Genomic DNA, 15,175 nt, shown 5'->3' with positions numbered 1-15,175 from the left:
CCACCCGTGGCCCTGGTCCCAGGCTGCAGTACTGCTCAGCCATCCCCATTGGCAGAGGCCTTTGCCAAGGAACACATAAATCCAGGTAGCAACCCTTCCCTTCCCTTCCCTTCCCTTCCCTTCCCTTCCCTTCCCTTCCCTTCCCTTCCCTTCCCTTCCCTTCCCTTCCCTTCCCTTCCCTTCCCTTCCCTTCCCTTCCCTTCCCTTCCCTTCCCTTCCCGAACACACGGCGCTCAGTGCACGGTGCTCAGTGCCCGCAGCAAATGCTCTTTCACCAAACCTGCTGTGTTCTGAACACGGCCCATGGGCCAGTGATGCTCATACCAGAATTATATTTCAAGTAAGAGCAAAAGTTCTGGACTGATACCAGGCTTGTTTTTTCCCAATCTGTAACCCCATTTAATTATTTCCATAATGACGTTGCCTGTGACAACCTGAAAACATTTTATCTGTGTGCACATCAGCACCCAATGTTCATGATTTTAACTCCACTTTAAAGACAAAGAACAGTTTAAATGTAAAAGAAGGTTGGTGTAACCTCTTGTCAGGTACAGGAATGAGTTTGGGAACTGACAATTAATTGGATACACAGTTTCAAGTGCTCAATGTTCTGTTATTATGTCAGATTAATGCACAATTATGGTTTTATCTTTGGCCAAGCTCTTACCTGATATGACATAATTCCTTTTTGCTCCCTAACTTGTTAAATAAATATTTCATGCATACAAATGACTCTGGCTGTCAAAAGCTGGGCAGATATTATAACTACACAAGATTAGGATTTATTGGAAACAGTTGTGTACCTTTATATTAATAGGATGAAATACACTCAGAGACAACAAAACAGATCAAGATGTACTCATCAAATGAGCTGCAGTAAGTACTAGCTTCTAGTTTTCATGTTCAAGAGAGAGAAAGTTATCTCTACTGATAGTGCCTCATATTTGGAACTGTTCTATACACTATAAACATTTAAAAAATCTTAAGTAAAAGGCTTTCTTTTAGTTTAACTTTCCCCCCAAAGTACCTAGACCTATATTGTTCTGTCAAGAGAGGGGTGAGGAATATTTTTAAGGAAAAAAATCCCCAAACCCTTTAAATGAATCCATGACTGCTTTATGCTGCTATGCAAATGAGATGGCACTGAGCAGTGGGATGCATGCCAGGGGCACAGCAGCATCTCCACTGAGCAGCCACAGTGCCTCGGGAGGTGAGGGTGCAGCAGGGACCCCACAGCTCTCAGCATCTCTCCAAGCACTGCAGCAATACACCCAATTCAAAATCTTTTGGGTCCTCATTGTGTCCTGAACAGTCACAGAGAGCAGACACAGACACATCCCAGTGTTTTGCTGCTGGGGTAACTGGATGTTGATTATAGGACAACACTTCCTATTATTATTTTCACTATTTGAGAATAATAATTCTTGCTGAGGAGCTCTGGCCAGTGGAAGACTGTGGCTTCATGTTATTCATGTGGCATATGTAAGCTCCCAGCAGAGTAGTGAAAGAGCAGATAAATGTCTCACCTGAAGCTCTTGTCCTCTGCTGTTACAGGTGAGCAGGGGTCCCACGGCACTTCCCCAGGAGCTCCAGCATGGCAGGTGTGGGAGCAGCTCCTTTGGCACAGGTCTGTCAGCTGCCAGGTGTGGGTGCTGTCTCCACTGGTAAGGACCTCTTTGAAAAGCTTACCCAAAGAGCACTTCAGAATTTCCAAAATTAATGTCCAAGGAGCAAACCTTGCCTGCTTTTGGGTGAAACAAAATGAGGTGGAAAAATCACCGAGGTTCACATGGGTTTATCTTTCTAAACTTATCAAACAGTGCTGGTAGGGTTGCCAGAAGGAAGACAGCTCTCATTACTTAGAATGCGTTGAGGCTTGGTAGTCTTAAAAATGTCTCAGCAAAAGACAATGCATTACAGAAACATATTTTGTGTTTAAAAATAGTCTCAACGGTTGTTAAAAGGGATTTAGCAATGTTTTTTTCCTGTATCAGCAAACGGAGCTGTATCAGCTGACAAAGTAAAAGGGTAACTCTGGGAATGAGGAAATACTGTTTCATCTAATTTACTACAGCCTGAGGTGAAATATCAACTCAGCGCTGAGCTCTGATGGGGTGTAAATAGCCTAAACAAAAACACTGCTGCACTTGCTTTGGAGGGGATGAACTCAGAGGTCTTCAAAGCTGTGAATGGTGTCACAAAACACACCTTTCATTTTACTGATGCATTCACTGAAACGTTTACCTTTGGAGTAGATTGTTTTGAACACTGTGGAAATAAGGAAAAAGGGGAGAAATTTATGATGGAAGTTTCCCAAAAAACTGTGAAAATATTTTAAAGGGATAAAACCAAATTACTGCAGGCTTACCTTCAGGTTTGCGCCTCAAAGGACAGAAAAAGTCTGTACATCATTTCCCCACAGTTCAGCAGGTGCTACCTGCAGGGATCCCTGCCCCTGTGTGTGAGGGGCTGGAGTCAGCCCCCACAGGCTCTGGGCTGGAGACAGACTTGGGCATCTGGGATAGAGCAGCTTTCAGGCCTCTCCTTCTTGGGGTAACCCTTGATCTTGACCTGTCTGCCTGGGAATGCACACACCAAACCAAAAAGGAATCCATAAAAATGGAGGAAAAGATCTGACATTTTCCCTCATAATTATTTAGTTTATGTTTGTTACAGTATAAAGCACCACCAGACCTGGCACAAATAAAATAACCAAAAATCATGGGAACACCTGTGAGCTGATGGAGAATGTGCCCCTGGGTATGAGGCTGATAATTATCTGACAGGGACAAAATGTCTGGTGTCCTTAAAGGCCCTGTAGCCTAATTATTGCTACATCTGTGGTCAAGCCACATCATCACACACCCCTGTGGAAGCTTTGTGGCACCTGGAAAAGTACTGACCAGTATGTCCCCACCGTGGGGACCAGCAGTGCCCTGGCAGAGCCTTGCTATGATTAGCACAGGGAATTTTTGTATGCCAGGCCATATCTCTGCCTGCCAGTGAACTGGGAGATTGGTACAAGGAGATAAAAGCTGATGTGCAGTTCTGGCCTTGTTATCAGAGGGAAGGAATAGCTCCTGCAGTTATTTATAGTGTGCCTCTGTGCCACATGCAGGCAGTCAGCACTCACCTAACAATGGCTGAGGGAGAAGCTGCAGCCTCCAAAGCCACCCTGCAGGTTTGGTTCCAGCCCAGCACCCTGGTGATCTGTGCTCCGGGGCTGCTCGGCTGTGTCACACGGTGCAATGACAAGTGACAGAGTGTCCTCAGCTGTCCCCGTGGCTCAGATGCCACCCTGGCGGGGACAACAGGGTCTCTGCAAGGCTCATCCACTGAACATGCTCTGGGAAAATTGAGGGCCATTTTGGGAACACTGCGATGTCCTGAAAAGCACAGTCTTGAGACACACACCTGATGCCATGTCATGTTTGCAAGGGAAAATGTAAGTCTAATAAATACTAATGCAATGGGACTTACCACCACATTTTTTCTAGTTGTATTTTATTAAATTTTGAGGAGTTCTGAGCAAATCCACAGCCTTTTGTTTTCCATTTGCCAGGTAGAGACTGTCCAGAGCACGACAAGCATCTGCTCTACAGCAGCAAACTACTTTCACTGGAGACTCCTGTCCTAGTACTCCAAACCCTCTGATCCCCAAATGCCCTGTAACAGCTTGTATAGCCCGTGAGAGCAGACCCTGCAGAATGTGTGACATTATCCTTACACTACAAACATCCACACACATCCACACCCCCATAGACATCTGTGCACATGCACAGGTTCCACACAAGCTGACAACCCTGGCTGTTTTGCCCAGCTCCATGCAGGGAGTAGGGAGCACTGGGAGGTGTCTCGAGCCATGGGGTGGGTACAGCCTGTTCCCCATGGAAGCCTCAGACCATTTGCTTGTTCCCATGTCAGTATCCCAATACCTGAGTGCCAGCTGTGCCCTGGGTTTATTCCCAGCTCTGCCTGTGTGGTGAGTGGGAGCTGAGGGCTTGAGAGCTGCAGTGCTGCCCCTCATTGGGAACAAGGAAGAAACTTGCAGAGCCAGGGACCAGGTGCCCACAGAGCAGAACACAATACCTGGAAAGCACAACCACAGAGGACCAGCCAAACACTACTATTGCCCCTTCTTTGCCAAGTGAAAAAAAATCTCCAAAAGTCCCAGCATAGGGAGCAGGTTTGACCAGCTTTGTCACATTTTTGTGTTCTCTCTACTAACACAGACCCAGGCAGGGTTTTGTTCATCCCTTCCAGACTGTGTCAGTGCCATGAGAACCTCTGGCTCTTCCCCCAGGGCAGCTCCAGCCGCTGCTGTTGATTTCCTCCAAAGAAGGAGATGCCTAGAACAGGGCATCTCCTCACTCCATGGACTTGTCCCTGGAGGAAAGGCACAGCTCATGCACAGGGACTCATCCAGTCTGTGAAACACTGCCTTACTTCCCAGCTGTCAAAATTTCCTCCCCAGTTCCCTGGTTCCATTCAGCTCCACCAAGAACTGGCAGCGACTCCAGGCCTCGCTGGGGCTCTGGGGACACAGGGGTCGGCCAGGTGCTCCCACAGTGTCACACAGAGCTCGCCCAGGGACTGCAAATTCATACCAGACCCAGAGTGAAGCTGCAGTAAAGGAACGGGCTGCCTTTGAATGTGACTTTTATTGTATCTAAAGTTACTTGCAGGTCTTTGCAATGTCACACCCATTTCTGCACTGATGTCTCTGGGCCGTGCTGAGCAGGGCAGCTCAAGCCCTGAAATATCCTCTTCACAGGCTGGAATGTGATTTCTGGTCCAAATGGGGATTAATGTGCCCTCAGAAAATGAAACTTTTAGGTTCTGAAATTCTGCTTCTGGACACTTTGAAGCTGCTGAAATCTACAACATATATTCCCATTTTTTATTTATGACAAGCACTAAATATTCACTGCTAGAATAGGACAGAAACTAAAACCTTCAATATTCTGTTAATTTTATTTCATTGGTTAAATCACTGCAAAGTATTGTTGATAGAAATCTCTTAGATTTCTAGGAGATAGAAATCTCTTACCTTCCATGCCTTTCAAAGCATCTCATTTGTTTGTACATAGCTCCATCATTTGAATACCAAAGGAACCAAAAGCAATTCAGTAACTTGTTTGTAGCAGATGTTCTTCAAGATCTAAGGATTATGATATCACAGCTTAGTGCAAAATAAAATAAGGCAAATAAAGTGAGGTAAATTTTTAAAAGTCTGAAACAAAAATTGAGAAAAATTTAGAAGCGTTTTTGCAACTCAGTTTGTAATACACATAGATGGGTTTTTCCAAAAAGTTTTCCTCATTATCAGTTACAGAACAGACAGTGTGCCTCCCTCCTGCCAATGCTCACCCACCACAATGGGTATTATTCTTCTTACTTATAACTGGTTGGTGACAAATGCTCTTCTGTAACAGCTTAAGCTGTATGAAGAAAACAAGGCTTTGGTAATTCTTTGTGTTCTGAGTTCTCTAGAATTCAGAAGATTTGTTCAGACAGAAAACATTGTGCTGACATTTATCTTTGTGTATATTTACGCTGTTATATATTTTCAATTTATATTGCTTTATAAGTAAATCAATAAGATAATTAGAACACAAAGGTTGGATCAGTTTCTGTGAAAATTTCAACAAGTTCAATTTAACCCTGAGACTGCAAAATCAATCTTGGATTTTTTTTTTTTTTATTCAACAGTTTTCAATAACTTATTATTCTTCTGGAAAATCCTGGATCAGCACTGAATAACATTTCACAGACATTTTAACAACAAGATGACTGGACATTACTAGCAGCGGGCCCTTCCCCTGCATCCCTCACGACATCAATGTACTCACTGCTTGGCTCTCTGCAATGTAAAGAGCAAACACAGACACTGAAACGCTGGGGCAGTGTATCCCTCGTGTGCTCCATCAGCCGAGGCAGAGGGAGCTGGGGCAGGGTTTGGGGATGTCCCCTTTGCTGCAGGGAAGGGAGCTCACAGCTGCCAGGAGCCTTCAGGCTCATTCCTGTGCTTTGTTACCTGGGTGAGGGCAGTGGCTGTGCAGGCCCATCTCCTGCAGCCAGAGCAGATTCCTGCCAGGGGAACTCTGCTCTGGTGCTGTTCCCCTTCTCCACTTCATGGCTGCTGCTGGCTGTGGGTCCAAATCCCAACAAGAAACTTTGGAAGTGTCCCAGGCTCTAAAGGAAACATCTCCCTCTCCCCAGCACCAGGAGCCCTGTCCACCCCTTGCAGAAGGCCTTGTCCTGAACAAGGAGTGTGGATCACCCCACACCCTGCAAGCTCCTCACAGGCTGCTGTGCTCATGGACAGGACAGCAGGTGAGTGCCCAGGAGAACGTCCCAGGCAATGTGACAACTCACCCTGTGCTCAGGAGGCACCTTCCTGCCATGGGGGCTTCCAGCCAGAGCCCTACAGCAATTCCAGTCTCTACAAGAACAGATGGAGAAAGAGAGACTTTTCCTTGGCAAAACAACAAGGGAAATTTTAACAGAACAATCTGGAAATAACCACATCCGCTGAAGCTCTGGAGACTGTCAGTTCATCATTTCCCACCTCCTGGAGGGTGATGGGGACAGGGGTCCTGTTCATAGAGAACCAGTCTCTCCTGGCCAAGCAGCAGGGGTGGGTCCATCACCAGCTCTCCATCACACAGAATTTCTGCTCCTGCAGCTCCCATGCCTGATCCCACACAGTGCAGGTCTGATGTGATGAAAGGACTTCATGTGCCAACGTTTTCCCAGCAAACTCCTCCCTTTCCAGTTTGCTGGACCTGCATGGTTAAGCAAAGGTTACAGATTTAATGTCTCAGTAAAAAAAAAAGGGCTATTATTGGATTCAAAAGTAATCTTGCACATGCTGAGTTGTGGGGCACACCTGAGGCTCCCCCAGTGTGCTCCAGAGTGCGGGACAGCCCCTGGGCCAGTGCACAGCTGCTCCCTCCCCACCACCCCTCCATCCATCAGGGGCAATGCCCTGGACCCCTGAAGCAGCAGGATGAGATGCTCAGACTGCAATAGAATGGGCTCAGCATAAAACCAGAGCTGCCCAGCATCTCACAGCAGTAAGTCAGGCTTCACCAGCCACTGGAACAAACCTCAGCCAAAAAGCGAACGAAAAGCCTACGCACGTGCTTGGAGCTCGAGCCTGCCTTGCCTGGCAGCAGCTGGGACACATCCCAGGGAGCGAGAGGTGCTGGACAGGCAGTTAGCACACCTTCTTCTTGCACAGGGAGCAAGAATTCCAGTCTGGCATTGTCCAGAGGGCCCTGCTGTCTCTGGGAGCAGGAGGTGCCTGTGGGAGCGAGTGCTGGGCAGGCACTGCAGTGACACCAAACCATGTTTCACACAGACACCTTTATTTCCATATTTCTGCATGGATGAATGTTCTTTTTCCTGGGATGTACTGGTAGACAGATAATACCCTACAAAATGGAGTTTAGCCAATATATATATATATATATATATATATATATATATATATGTACCCACATATATATGTAGTCTGGCAAAATCACTTCTGCATTCCTCAATGTGTCAGAATGGATTCTTACAGTAAGCCAAAACTGAAGGGACACTGACGTTTTGGGTTATTTTCTTATCTATAACATAAAATAGTGTTTGTATTTTCTTTTCCAACATGATTGTCTGTTTTCCTGCTGATACTGAAGCAGAACTGCAGAAGAGAAAAGCCAGGCCTGTAAGCTTGCAGTTTTCGCTACCCTAAGTTACTATCGGCGGAGCAGGTAGAAGAACATTTCTGAACTTTGCACAAGGGCCAAACTATCAGTTCAGCATATGCCACCACATCAGATGTAAGAGCACCCCTGTATCAGTGATGCAAATACATCATTGGCATGTAAGTGTTAGCTCATGGCACAGTTCAGTTTTACAACCCCCACCCACACAGATATGTGTTTGAGTCCCAGTTTTAAAAGCTTCATTGCAAAATTTTAACCTAACAGTGTCCCTTGAGAAAAAATACGTACTGGGTCTAGGAAAGGACACCCGCCTACAGGTATTTATTTTTATTATTAAAACCAACATTTTTAAAACCATTCAACAAAGTTGAATACAAATTGCCATTGGAGAATAGCATTTGTAACAGTGAAGCTATACATGGCTGATCCATTAACATGGCTTTAGATATCATGATTTACATTATTTGCACATTTCCTTAGGTCTTTCATGGCACTTCCATAAAGAAGAAGAAAAGTTTGACGCACTGCTGCTACTATCTCATCAGAGGTGACCCAGGGATACAAGGGTGTTTGTTCTCAACACATATTGCAGTCAGGAAATGGCTCTGCCCATGATGCCAGAACCTCAGGGTATTTGTGTCTCAAGCCTTTAGCTTGGCTCATGGTTACTCACAATATTGCATTGCATTCAGAGGAACAGAAAAACAAACAGCCACAGAACAGGCATGGTACTTTTTTTTCCTTTTTTTTTTTCTTTTTTTTTTGCATTATCATTTATCACATTCCTATTTGTCAACAGATTGTTACCTAAAATGCATGTTAGAAAGGCTTTCTTTATAAAATGCTGGCATGAAGATGCAGACTAATGTTTGTAACTAGTGACACAGTCAAGAGTCCTGATTCAGACATTATTTAAACGTTCATAACTTGCAGGAAACGTGCACAGTTAATAGCGCTGACAGAGAATCTGACTGCCTTCTGTCTACTGGCAGGAGGATTGATGAGGGTTGGAGACTGGAGTAGCATAGTGTGTTTTATTTAGAAATCTGTAGTAGTGTTTGTCATAAATATTGCAAGCCTCGTTTATGAGAGCAGAGGCTTGGCAAGTTTACAGTAGAGTAACATTCACAGAAAACATGAAAAACAAACCCAAAGCCATTTCCATGCAGAGAGCAGCTCTCTCACAGTCACTGATGTCTCACCTGCCAACTGGAGCACACCTGCCATGGACAGATGCTGCTGATGGAAAGCCCAGAGGCCTTCTCTGCACTGGTGCATCTCAGCCTCTGGCTGTAACAGTGGGATCAGGGACAAACACAGGGAAATAATTGGGTTTGCATTGGCAAGGGCCCTGCCACAGATAGATTCTGCAATCTGAGCTTTGGGAAAATGCAGCTGTGGGTGACACTTTGCAAGTCCTCCTGTCTCAGCTACTGTGGGCTTCAGGTGCAGCACAGAGCTCAACCCAGGGTGGAACATCAGGGCTGTGTGGGAGGGCACTGACTCCAGTGGGCTCCAAATCAAAGTTCCTTATCCTCCAAGGGCAGACTCAGTACAGCTGTCAGCATGCCTGATGCACCCTCTGCCTGATGCACCCTCATTGTTGCTGGCAGTGAAAAGCAGGCACAGTGGAGCAGCAAAGAGATGGCAGAAGTGCAGGGTCAGTACTGGCACCCTGATCAGCAATGCAGGCCAGCACACACGGACAGTGACAGCAGCTGTTTGCTGCTGAGCTGGAGCCACACTCCAGAGAAAACAGTGACAGCCCTGGTGACAAAGGCAGCCCCCACACAACTGCTGCCAGCAGGCCAGGACACACAGATGAGGCCAAATTCATCACAGTAACTCCAGAAATTAATTTAGCTTCAGTGACTATGGCATCATGCAACTAATAACATTTTCTTTTGAAAAGGGCACATTCCAAACACTTCTGTCTGTATGTGCCGTCTCATAAGCACCCTTGAAGCAAAACTATTAGAGGAAAAAGGCACGGTGCTAGCCAGATTAAAATCCTTAATTTCCACTGCTCTGACCACTTCTCCCTCTGCTGAAGTGAACTCCTTAGAATAATAGATTCAGCAGTTTTGGTGGGAGGGAAAACCTGTAATTATATTAAATTCTGTCATTTGCTGAAGTGATTGCAAGAAGAATCAAGAAGGAATGGTGTACACTGTGTATTATTTCAGCTACAATTGATGTCTTTACAAAGTGCCTGTTAAATAAAGCCTAAATGACCCAACAACTGGAGGAAAGGTACTCCCACATCAGGGCATCACTCCTGCAAATCCCAGCCCCTCACCAGAGCTGCTGCATCACTGCTGGGAGGAATTCATTACTGGTATTGGTATGAAAGGCAGTATTTGTACGAAACATGATGGACTAAGGTGTCATTCTTGCAGACATGTAACTTTACTTGAACACCACTTTTGGTGGCAAGGGAACAACTTAGAGAAATAAAGTTTAGACTACACAGAAGTGTATGGGGGGGGCACAGTAAAAGGGGAAGATGCCCCGTCTTGGGGAATTGGCATTATCATTATACTAGGATATTGCATTATCATTATACTAGGACTGATCAGATCTACTTCTGTAATCAGGAATGATTGAATAGATGAAATTTTTATAAAATTAGGGCTACAGAACTGAGGCATTCTGTATATTCTGTATTATAAAAACGTTCCACTTACATAATTTTTAAAATATATCTTCAGTGCTAACAGTTTGTCTGTAATACAGGGTGTGATACAATAAAAATAGATGCTTACTGGATGGGAATGATGCAGCACTACTGCAGGGACTGTCCCATCTGCGGGGTTTGAGCAGCTGGAAGAGTTGGCTGTTCCCCTCTTCCCTTTGCTTCTCAGCCACGGTCTGCCTGGAGATGACAATGGCACTCTGGTGGGTCAGCTTTCCTAAAAGGCTTCTTCACAGAAGACTCTGACATTCCCCAGCTGACCAATCATCCAATCTTGGTGTAAATTCGCTACATGAACTTTTCTGTTTTATTAATTAAAAAACCAAACTCCTACACCAATATTCTACTTGGCATTAGCAAAGAAATGGGGCTTATACAAGGCATACTACTGCCTTGTAGGAAAAAAATATGGGCCCTGGGAGCTGATTCTGAGAATAATAACAATTCAGGAATCAAATGTGCTGGGCACTTTGTGGGTACCAAGGTCTGTATGCTGGAACACAGCTGCATCTTAGTTCTTCACTAAGTCAAACAAGAAATCTTAAATAAATCCATAAGGGGGGGTAAGACCTGACTGTAACATCCAGTGATGAACCTAGGAAGTGTGTGCCAAACAGCAAAAGGACCAGAGCACATGGCCGTGCTGCTGCTGAGATGCTCTGTGGAGCATCACCCGGTGTCCCTGGGGCTCAGCAGGCAGCTGGGACCAGAGCACGTGTTCATCTTTCTGCACCAGCCCTTACACACCTGCCTGGTCTCTTGGAAACTTACCACTCCTGAACAGGATTTGTTCTGTACTTTTATATTAATATGTGCAACATGTTCTGCTCCTTTCTGACTCACCCTGGCATGAAGATCACCTGATTAATATGTTCAGGAAGAACTCCACTAACCTCAGCATAGTGGCACCAGTGCATGTGAGAGGATAGCAGGATCTCTGCAGGAATGGGGATACTGGCTACATGGGCTGTCTGTTTAATGTCCCAGGTACATGGACTGTTCATTTTTTCACAGACTGCCCTGGCAGATTGGGGTTTTGTCAAAGCAGATTAACAGCAAAGGCATCCACAGAACATTATGCCAAACAGAGGTATGGACTGAGCTGTCACTTGCAATTGATGGCTGAATAGCTATCAACATGTGCTATTATAGGGAATTAAGCTTGCTAGATTAAAAGCAGGATTTGTGCCTAGCAAACAATGCTCTGTATTACTCATTGAACTTCAAGCAGCAGTTCTCTCTTGTTGGGATTTATTAAAATATTCACATGCTTCCAGAATGAAAGAAAAGTCCACCAGCATCTTCCGGGGAGAAGAGGTGGCATCGGCTGCATTCAGTTGCCATTTGGTTGGACATATCGTACAAAGTCCTCACACACTGGACATGGCTCAATTGTAAAATCTTTCACCCAGAAAGAAGATCTTTGTTACACAGAAGTCTCAGACTCCTCCAGTGCTCTTCTGGTTACATGACATTCTCAAAGAGCTGTAAGGATCGCATGATATTGTCGTCCTGAAAGCAAGGAGAAGATACTGCCATGAAACCAGCATTGACAAGCACAATTCATAGCCCTGCCTGGCACAGGGAGCTCTGCAGCTGCTCCAGCAGGCAGCAGCCTTGCTCTGGGAATGCTTTCCCCTTCTGGGGCTCAGTGCCCAGGCCTGGTTCAGCACAGCACCTCTTGTGCTTTGGCCCCGGGTTGGTGTGAGGCACACCGAGCACAGGGGCTTCTCCTGAGCCCGATGTCGGGCAGGGCACTGCCAGGGTGCCTGTGCTCAACCCTCAGAACCCCTCCCTGACCCTGGGAGTGCAAATGTGCTCTTGGCTAATGTGCCCCACAAGTCCAAATGGAATGGCAGGTTTTGAACCAACAAGCAAACTGCCTTGAGGGAGCCCTTCCTGCCAGAAATTGCAGTTTAAACCCAAAACGCATGCAATCTGTGCAACCTCAGCCTCTCCAAAGTTCCTAGAGCCAAATGAGAAAGTTACAGACAGACACAAGGGAAATCCTGGATTATCTCTCCTGAAGGATTGGAATTTTACTTCGGGATAAGAACCAGATTAGTATTCAAAAACATAATCATGGTTTTTTTCCCCTCAGGAATTCAATTCAGAACAGCTGTTTGCCTGTAACATGAAAACAATTTTCCACATTGAGCAGCTTAAGAGATCTATTGCACTGCATTCCTCAGTTGTTTTGTGAGGCTGCATCATCCCTGTCACTGCTCACTCAGCAGCAGTTGGAAGCCAATCAGCCTCTCCTGGGTTGTGCCAGGACTTCACTGTCCTCAAGCCAGAGCTGCTGCACAGGCACAGGTGAGCACTGCTGTGCACTTTGTTTTTCATAAAGATAAAAAGAATAAATCTTGGTGTGGCAGGGCTTGCTCCTGCCTGCCAGGAAACAGCAGCTGACAGTGCATCAGCCTGCCCAGCTCCAGTGCCAGGATGGCAGAAGGAACCAAACCCAAACAGGGACAGAGAATTAAAACTCTAACAGTTATAGGTGAAGTAAAGCGGCTTCAATAGTGAGACCACCTGATCATACACACACCTACAAGCAAGTTACGAACATGCAGAATAATACACAACACAAATTATTAAGTAAAGATGATGCAAAAAAAAAAGCCAAACAATCATGAGGGACCAAGAATAAAGTAACTGAAAAACATTAGCTATCTGTTTTGCATCTGCTAAACAAGTATTTGGCTGCCTGAAGTCTGCAACTAAGACTTGGATGTGGCCAGAGCCAGGTTTGACACCAAAGCAGCAGAAGCCAGCCCAGCCCTCCACAGTGAGCATCCTCCCCTTGCTCAGGGACAGGAGAGCTGTCTGGCTGCAGAACCTGAAGGAATTTTCCAGGCAACATAAAATGTACAGAAGGGTCAATATGCAATTCAGTGCACCAAAATAAACATTGCAAAAGGCAGAGGTTACCTTTTACACTATTATTGTAGTGGTCAAATATTAGAGATATCTCAGAGGGAATATTCACACAGTCCAGGTCTAAGACAACAGACATTAGGCCAATTGCACATTAACAGAGATGCTTCTTTGTGCCAGTGCTAAAAGTACCAACGAATCTTAACACAGCCAACCTCATATATGGAATTTGTAAGAGGGGGCTTACTTTCAAAACAGAGGAAAAATGAAAATCATTGCTACAATGACAGCATTTGCTTTTAATGTTTGACCATGAAAACATCAACTTGTTTTATAACTCAATGCTGTAATTGCAAGAATTTGAGACACTGTTGACTCTGGGCAGTTCCAGCAATGTGGTACCTGATAATGACATCTGGGGCAGCACACATCAACAGCAGCAGACTCTCAAAAGTGAAGGAAAAAACCTCAAAAACAAACCAACAAAACCCCAAAACAACCTAAGACAGTTAAGATCTTTCTCTACAGTTGTCTGCTTGTCTGTAGAATTGGGGACTGCAGTCCACTCAGGAAAATAAAAGCACTGCACACGAAGACATTATCTCCCATATTCTGCCTCACCCTACCTTGCTATTGAGTCACAGGCTTCACAGGGCATCACAAACTCAGTCTTGAAGCTGTTTTGGTTTGGGTTGTTTTTTTTTTTTCCACAGAGCAAAGAAAACCCAGGATTCTGAGCAGCATCTTGTTTCAAATAGAGTTTATCCAAAGGAAAGCAAATGATGTGACATGAGATAGAGCTTTCCTTGCAGTTATAACTTAGTTCTTACCTCCTGACATGATTCAATAAACTCATCTAGAGTTACAACTCCATCTTTGTTTTTATCCATTTTCTGTAAAATAAGATAATGTAAAAATTAGTTTACATTGGTAACACTATCGTTACAGTACAGTATCTTAGTTGATGCAATCTGAATAAAGCTGGGCACTTAAGCTTAGCCCACAGACTAAGTGGCCAGTGGCCAGAGCTGGACTGGCCAACTGCTAAGGACTTGTTTACTCTGGGATTTGGAGCACTTTTGAGGTCATCTCTAACTGCTTTCTTGACACACACTAGAACCTCTGTCGTTATTCCATCGTTTATTTATTCACTGCCTGACCGACCCACACTCCCATTCCCTAAGGACTGATTCCACAGTCCTTAGGGCAACTCAGAGAAGCAGCACAGAAGGCCTGCAACACATACAGAGGCTTCAGACTTACTGGACGTGGCACATCCCAAGGCAAAGGGTCAGGCTGAGAGACATGGGAGATACCTTTGGAGCCAGGAAATCAGCAGGCATTGCAGTGCTAGGCTGAGTGGCCGCTAGGGTTTATTTTGAAATATATAACAAGGTATAAGACTCAGCTTTACAGGAAAGTCTATCAGCGCCTAGTCTGAGTGTTAAGAAAAACCAGTAAAAAGTCAGGTACCTGGAAAAACACTTCTACATGCTGCCTTGGTGCATCTTCCTTGAGCACTGGATACGTGTATTTTCCCATCATATCATAAATCGCCTTTACGATATCCATCATTTCCTGCCATGGCAGCATGCCAGCACAAACACAAAAAGGAAATTAAAGAGAAATGAGGGCCCATTTCTGTCTTGCACTGCCCCATTCTTCACCCTCCTTCTCCTATGACAAACCAGCACCTGGAATGCCTGTGCATGTGCATGGAGACAGATGGACCAGACACACAAACACCCTACAGAAAGAATTGCTTCCTTCTGCCCCCACAGTGCCACATGCTCCCAGTGCTCCCTCCCTTCCCCTCCCCTGGCCTGGCTCTGACACAGCAGGTGCTGGCAGCAAGGGCAGCCAACTGTGGCACCAACTGTGGCAC

General features: G+C 45.3%; 1 protein-coding gene across 2 annotated transcripts in view; it reads right to left on the bottom strand.

Annotated features, from left to right (window-relative positions):
• Positions 1 to 8,027: 8,027 nt before the first annotated feature.
• Positions 8,028 to 15,175, bottom strand: part of KCNIP1 (potassium voltage-gated channel interacting protein 1) — a 168,569-nt gene continuing 161,421 nt past the window's right edge. For both annotated transcript variants that reach the window (XM_059483980.1, XM_059483979.1), the window contains 3 exons: positions 14,764 to 14,868; positions 14,121 to 14,183; positions 8,028 to 11,922 (listed from right to left, as the gene is read on the bottom strand). In XM_059483980.1, coding sequence (XP_059339963.1) covers positions 11,875 to 11,922; positions 14,121 to 14,183; positions 14,764 to 14,868 — 216 coding nt within the window. In that variant the 3' untranslated portion in view covers positions 8,028 to 11,874. The remainder of the gene's footprint in view (positions 11,923 to 14,120; positions 14,184 to 14,763; positions 14,869 to 15,175) is intronic.

This window comes from Ammospiza nelsoni, chromosome 16 (genome assembly GCF_027579445.1).
Source record: "Ammospiza nelsoni isolate bAmmNel1 chromosome 16, bAmmNel1.pri, whole genome shotgun sequence".
In the NCBI taxonomy this organism is placed as follows: domain Eukaryota; kingdom Metazoa; phylum Chordata; class Aves; order Passeriformes; family Passerellidae; genus Ammospiza; species Ammospiza nelsoni.
This window is presented reverse-complemented; position numbering and strand designations above follow the sequence as displayed.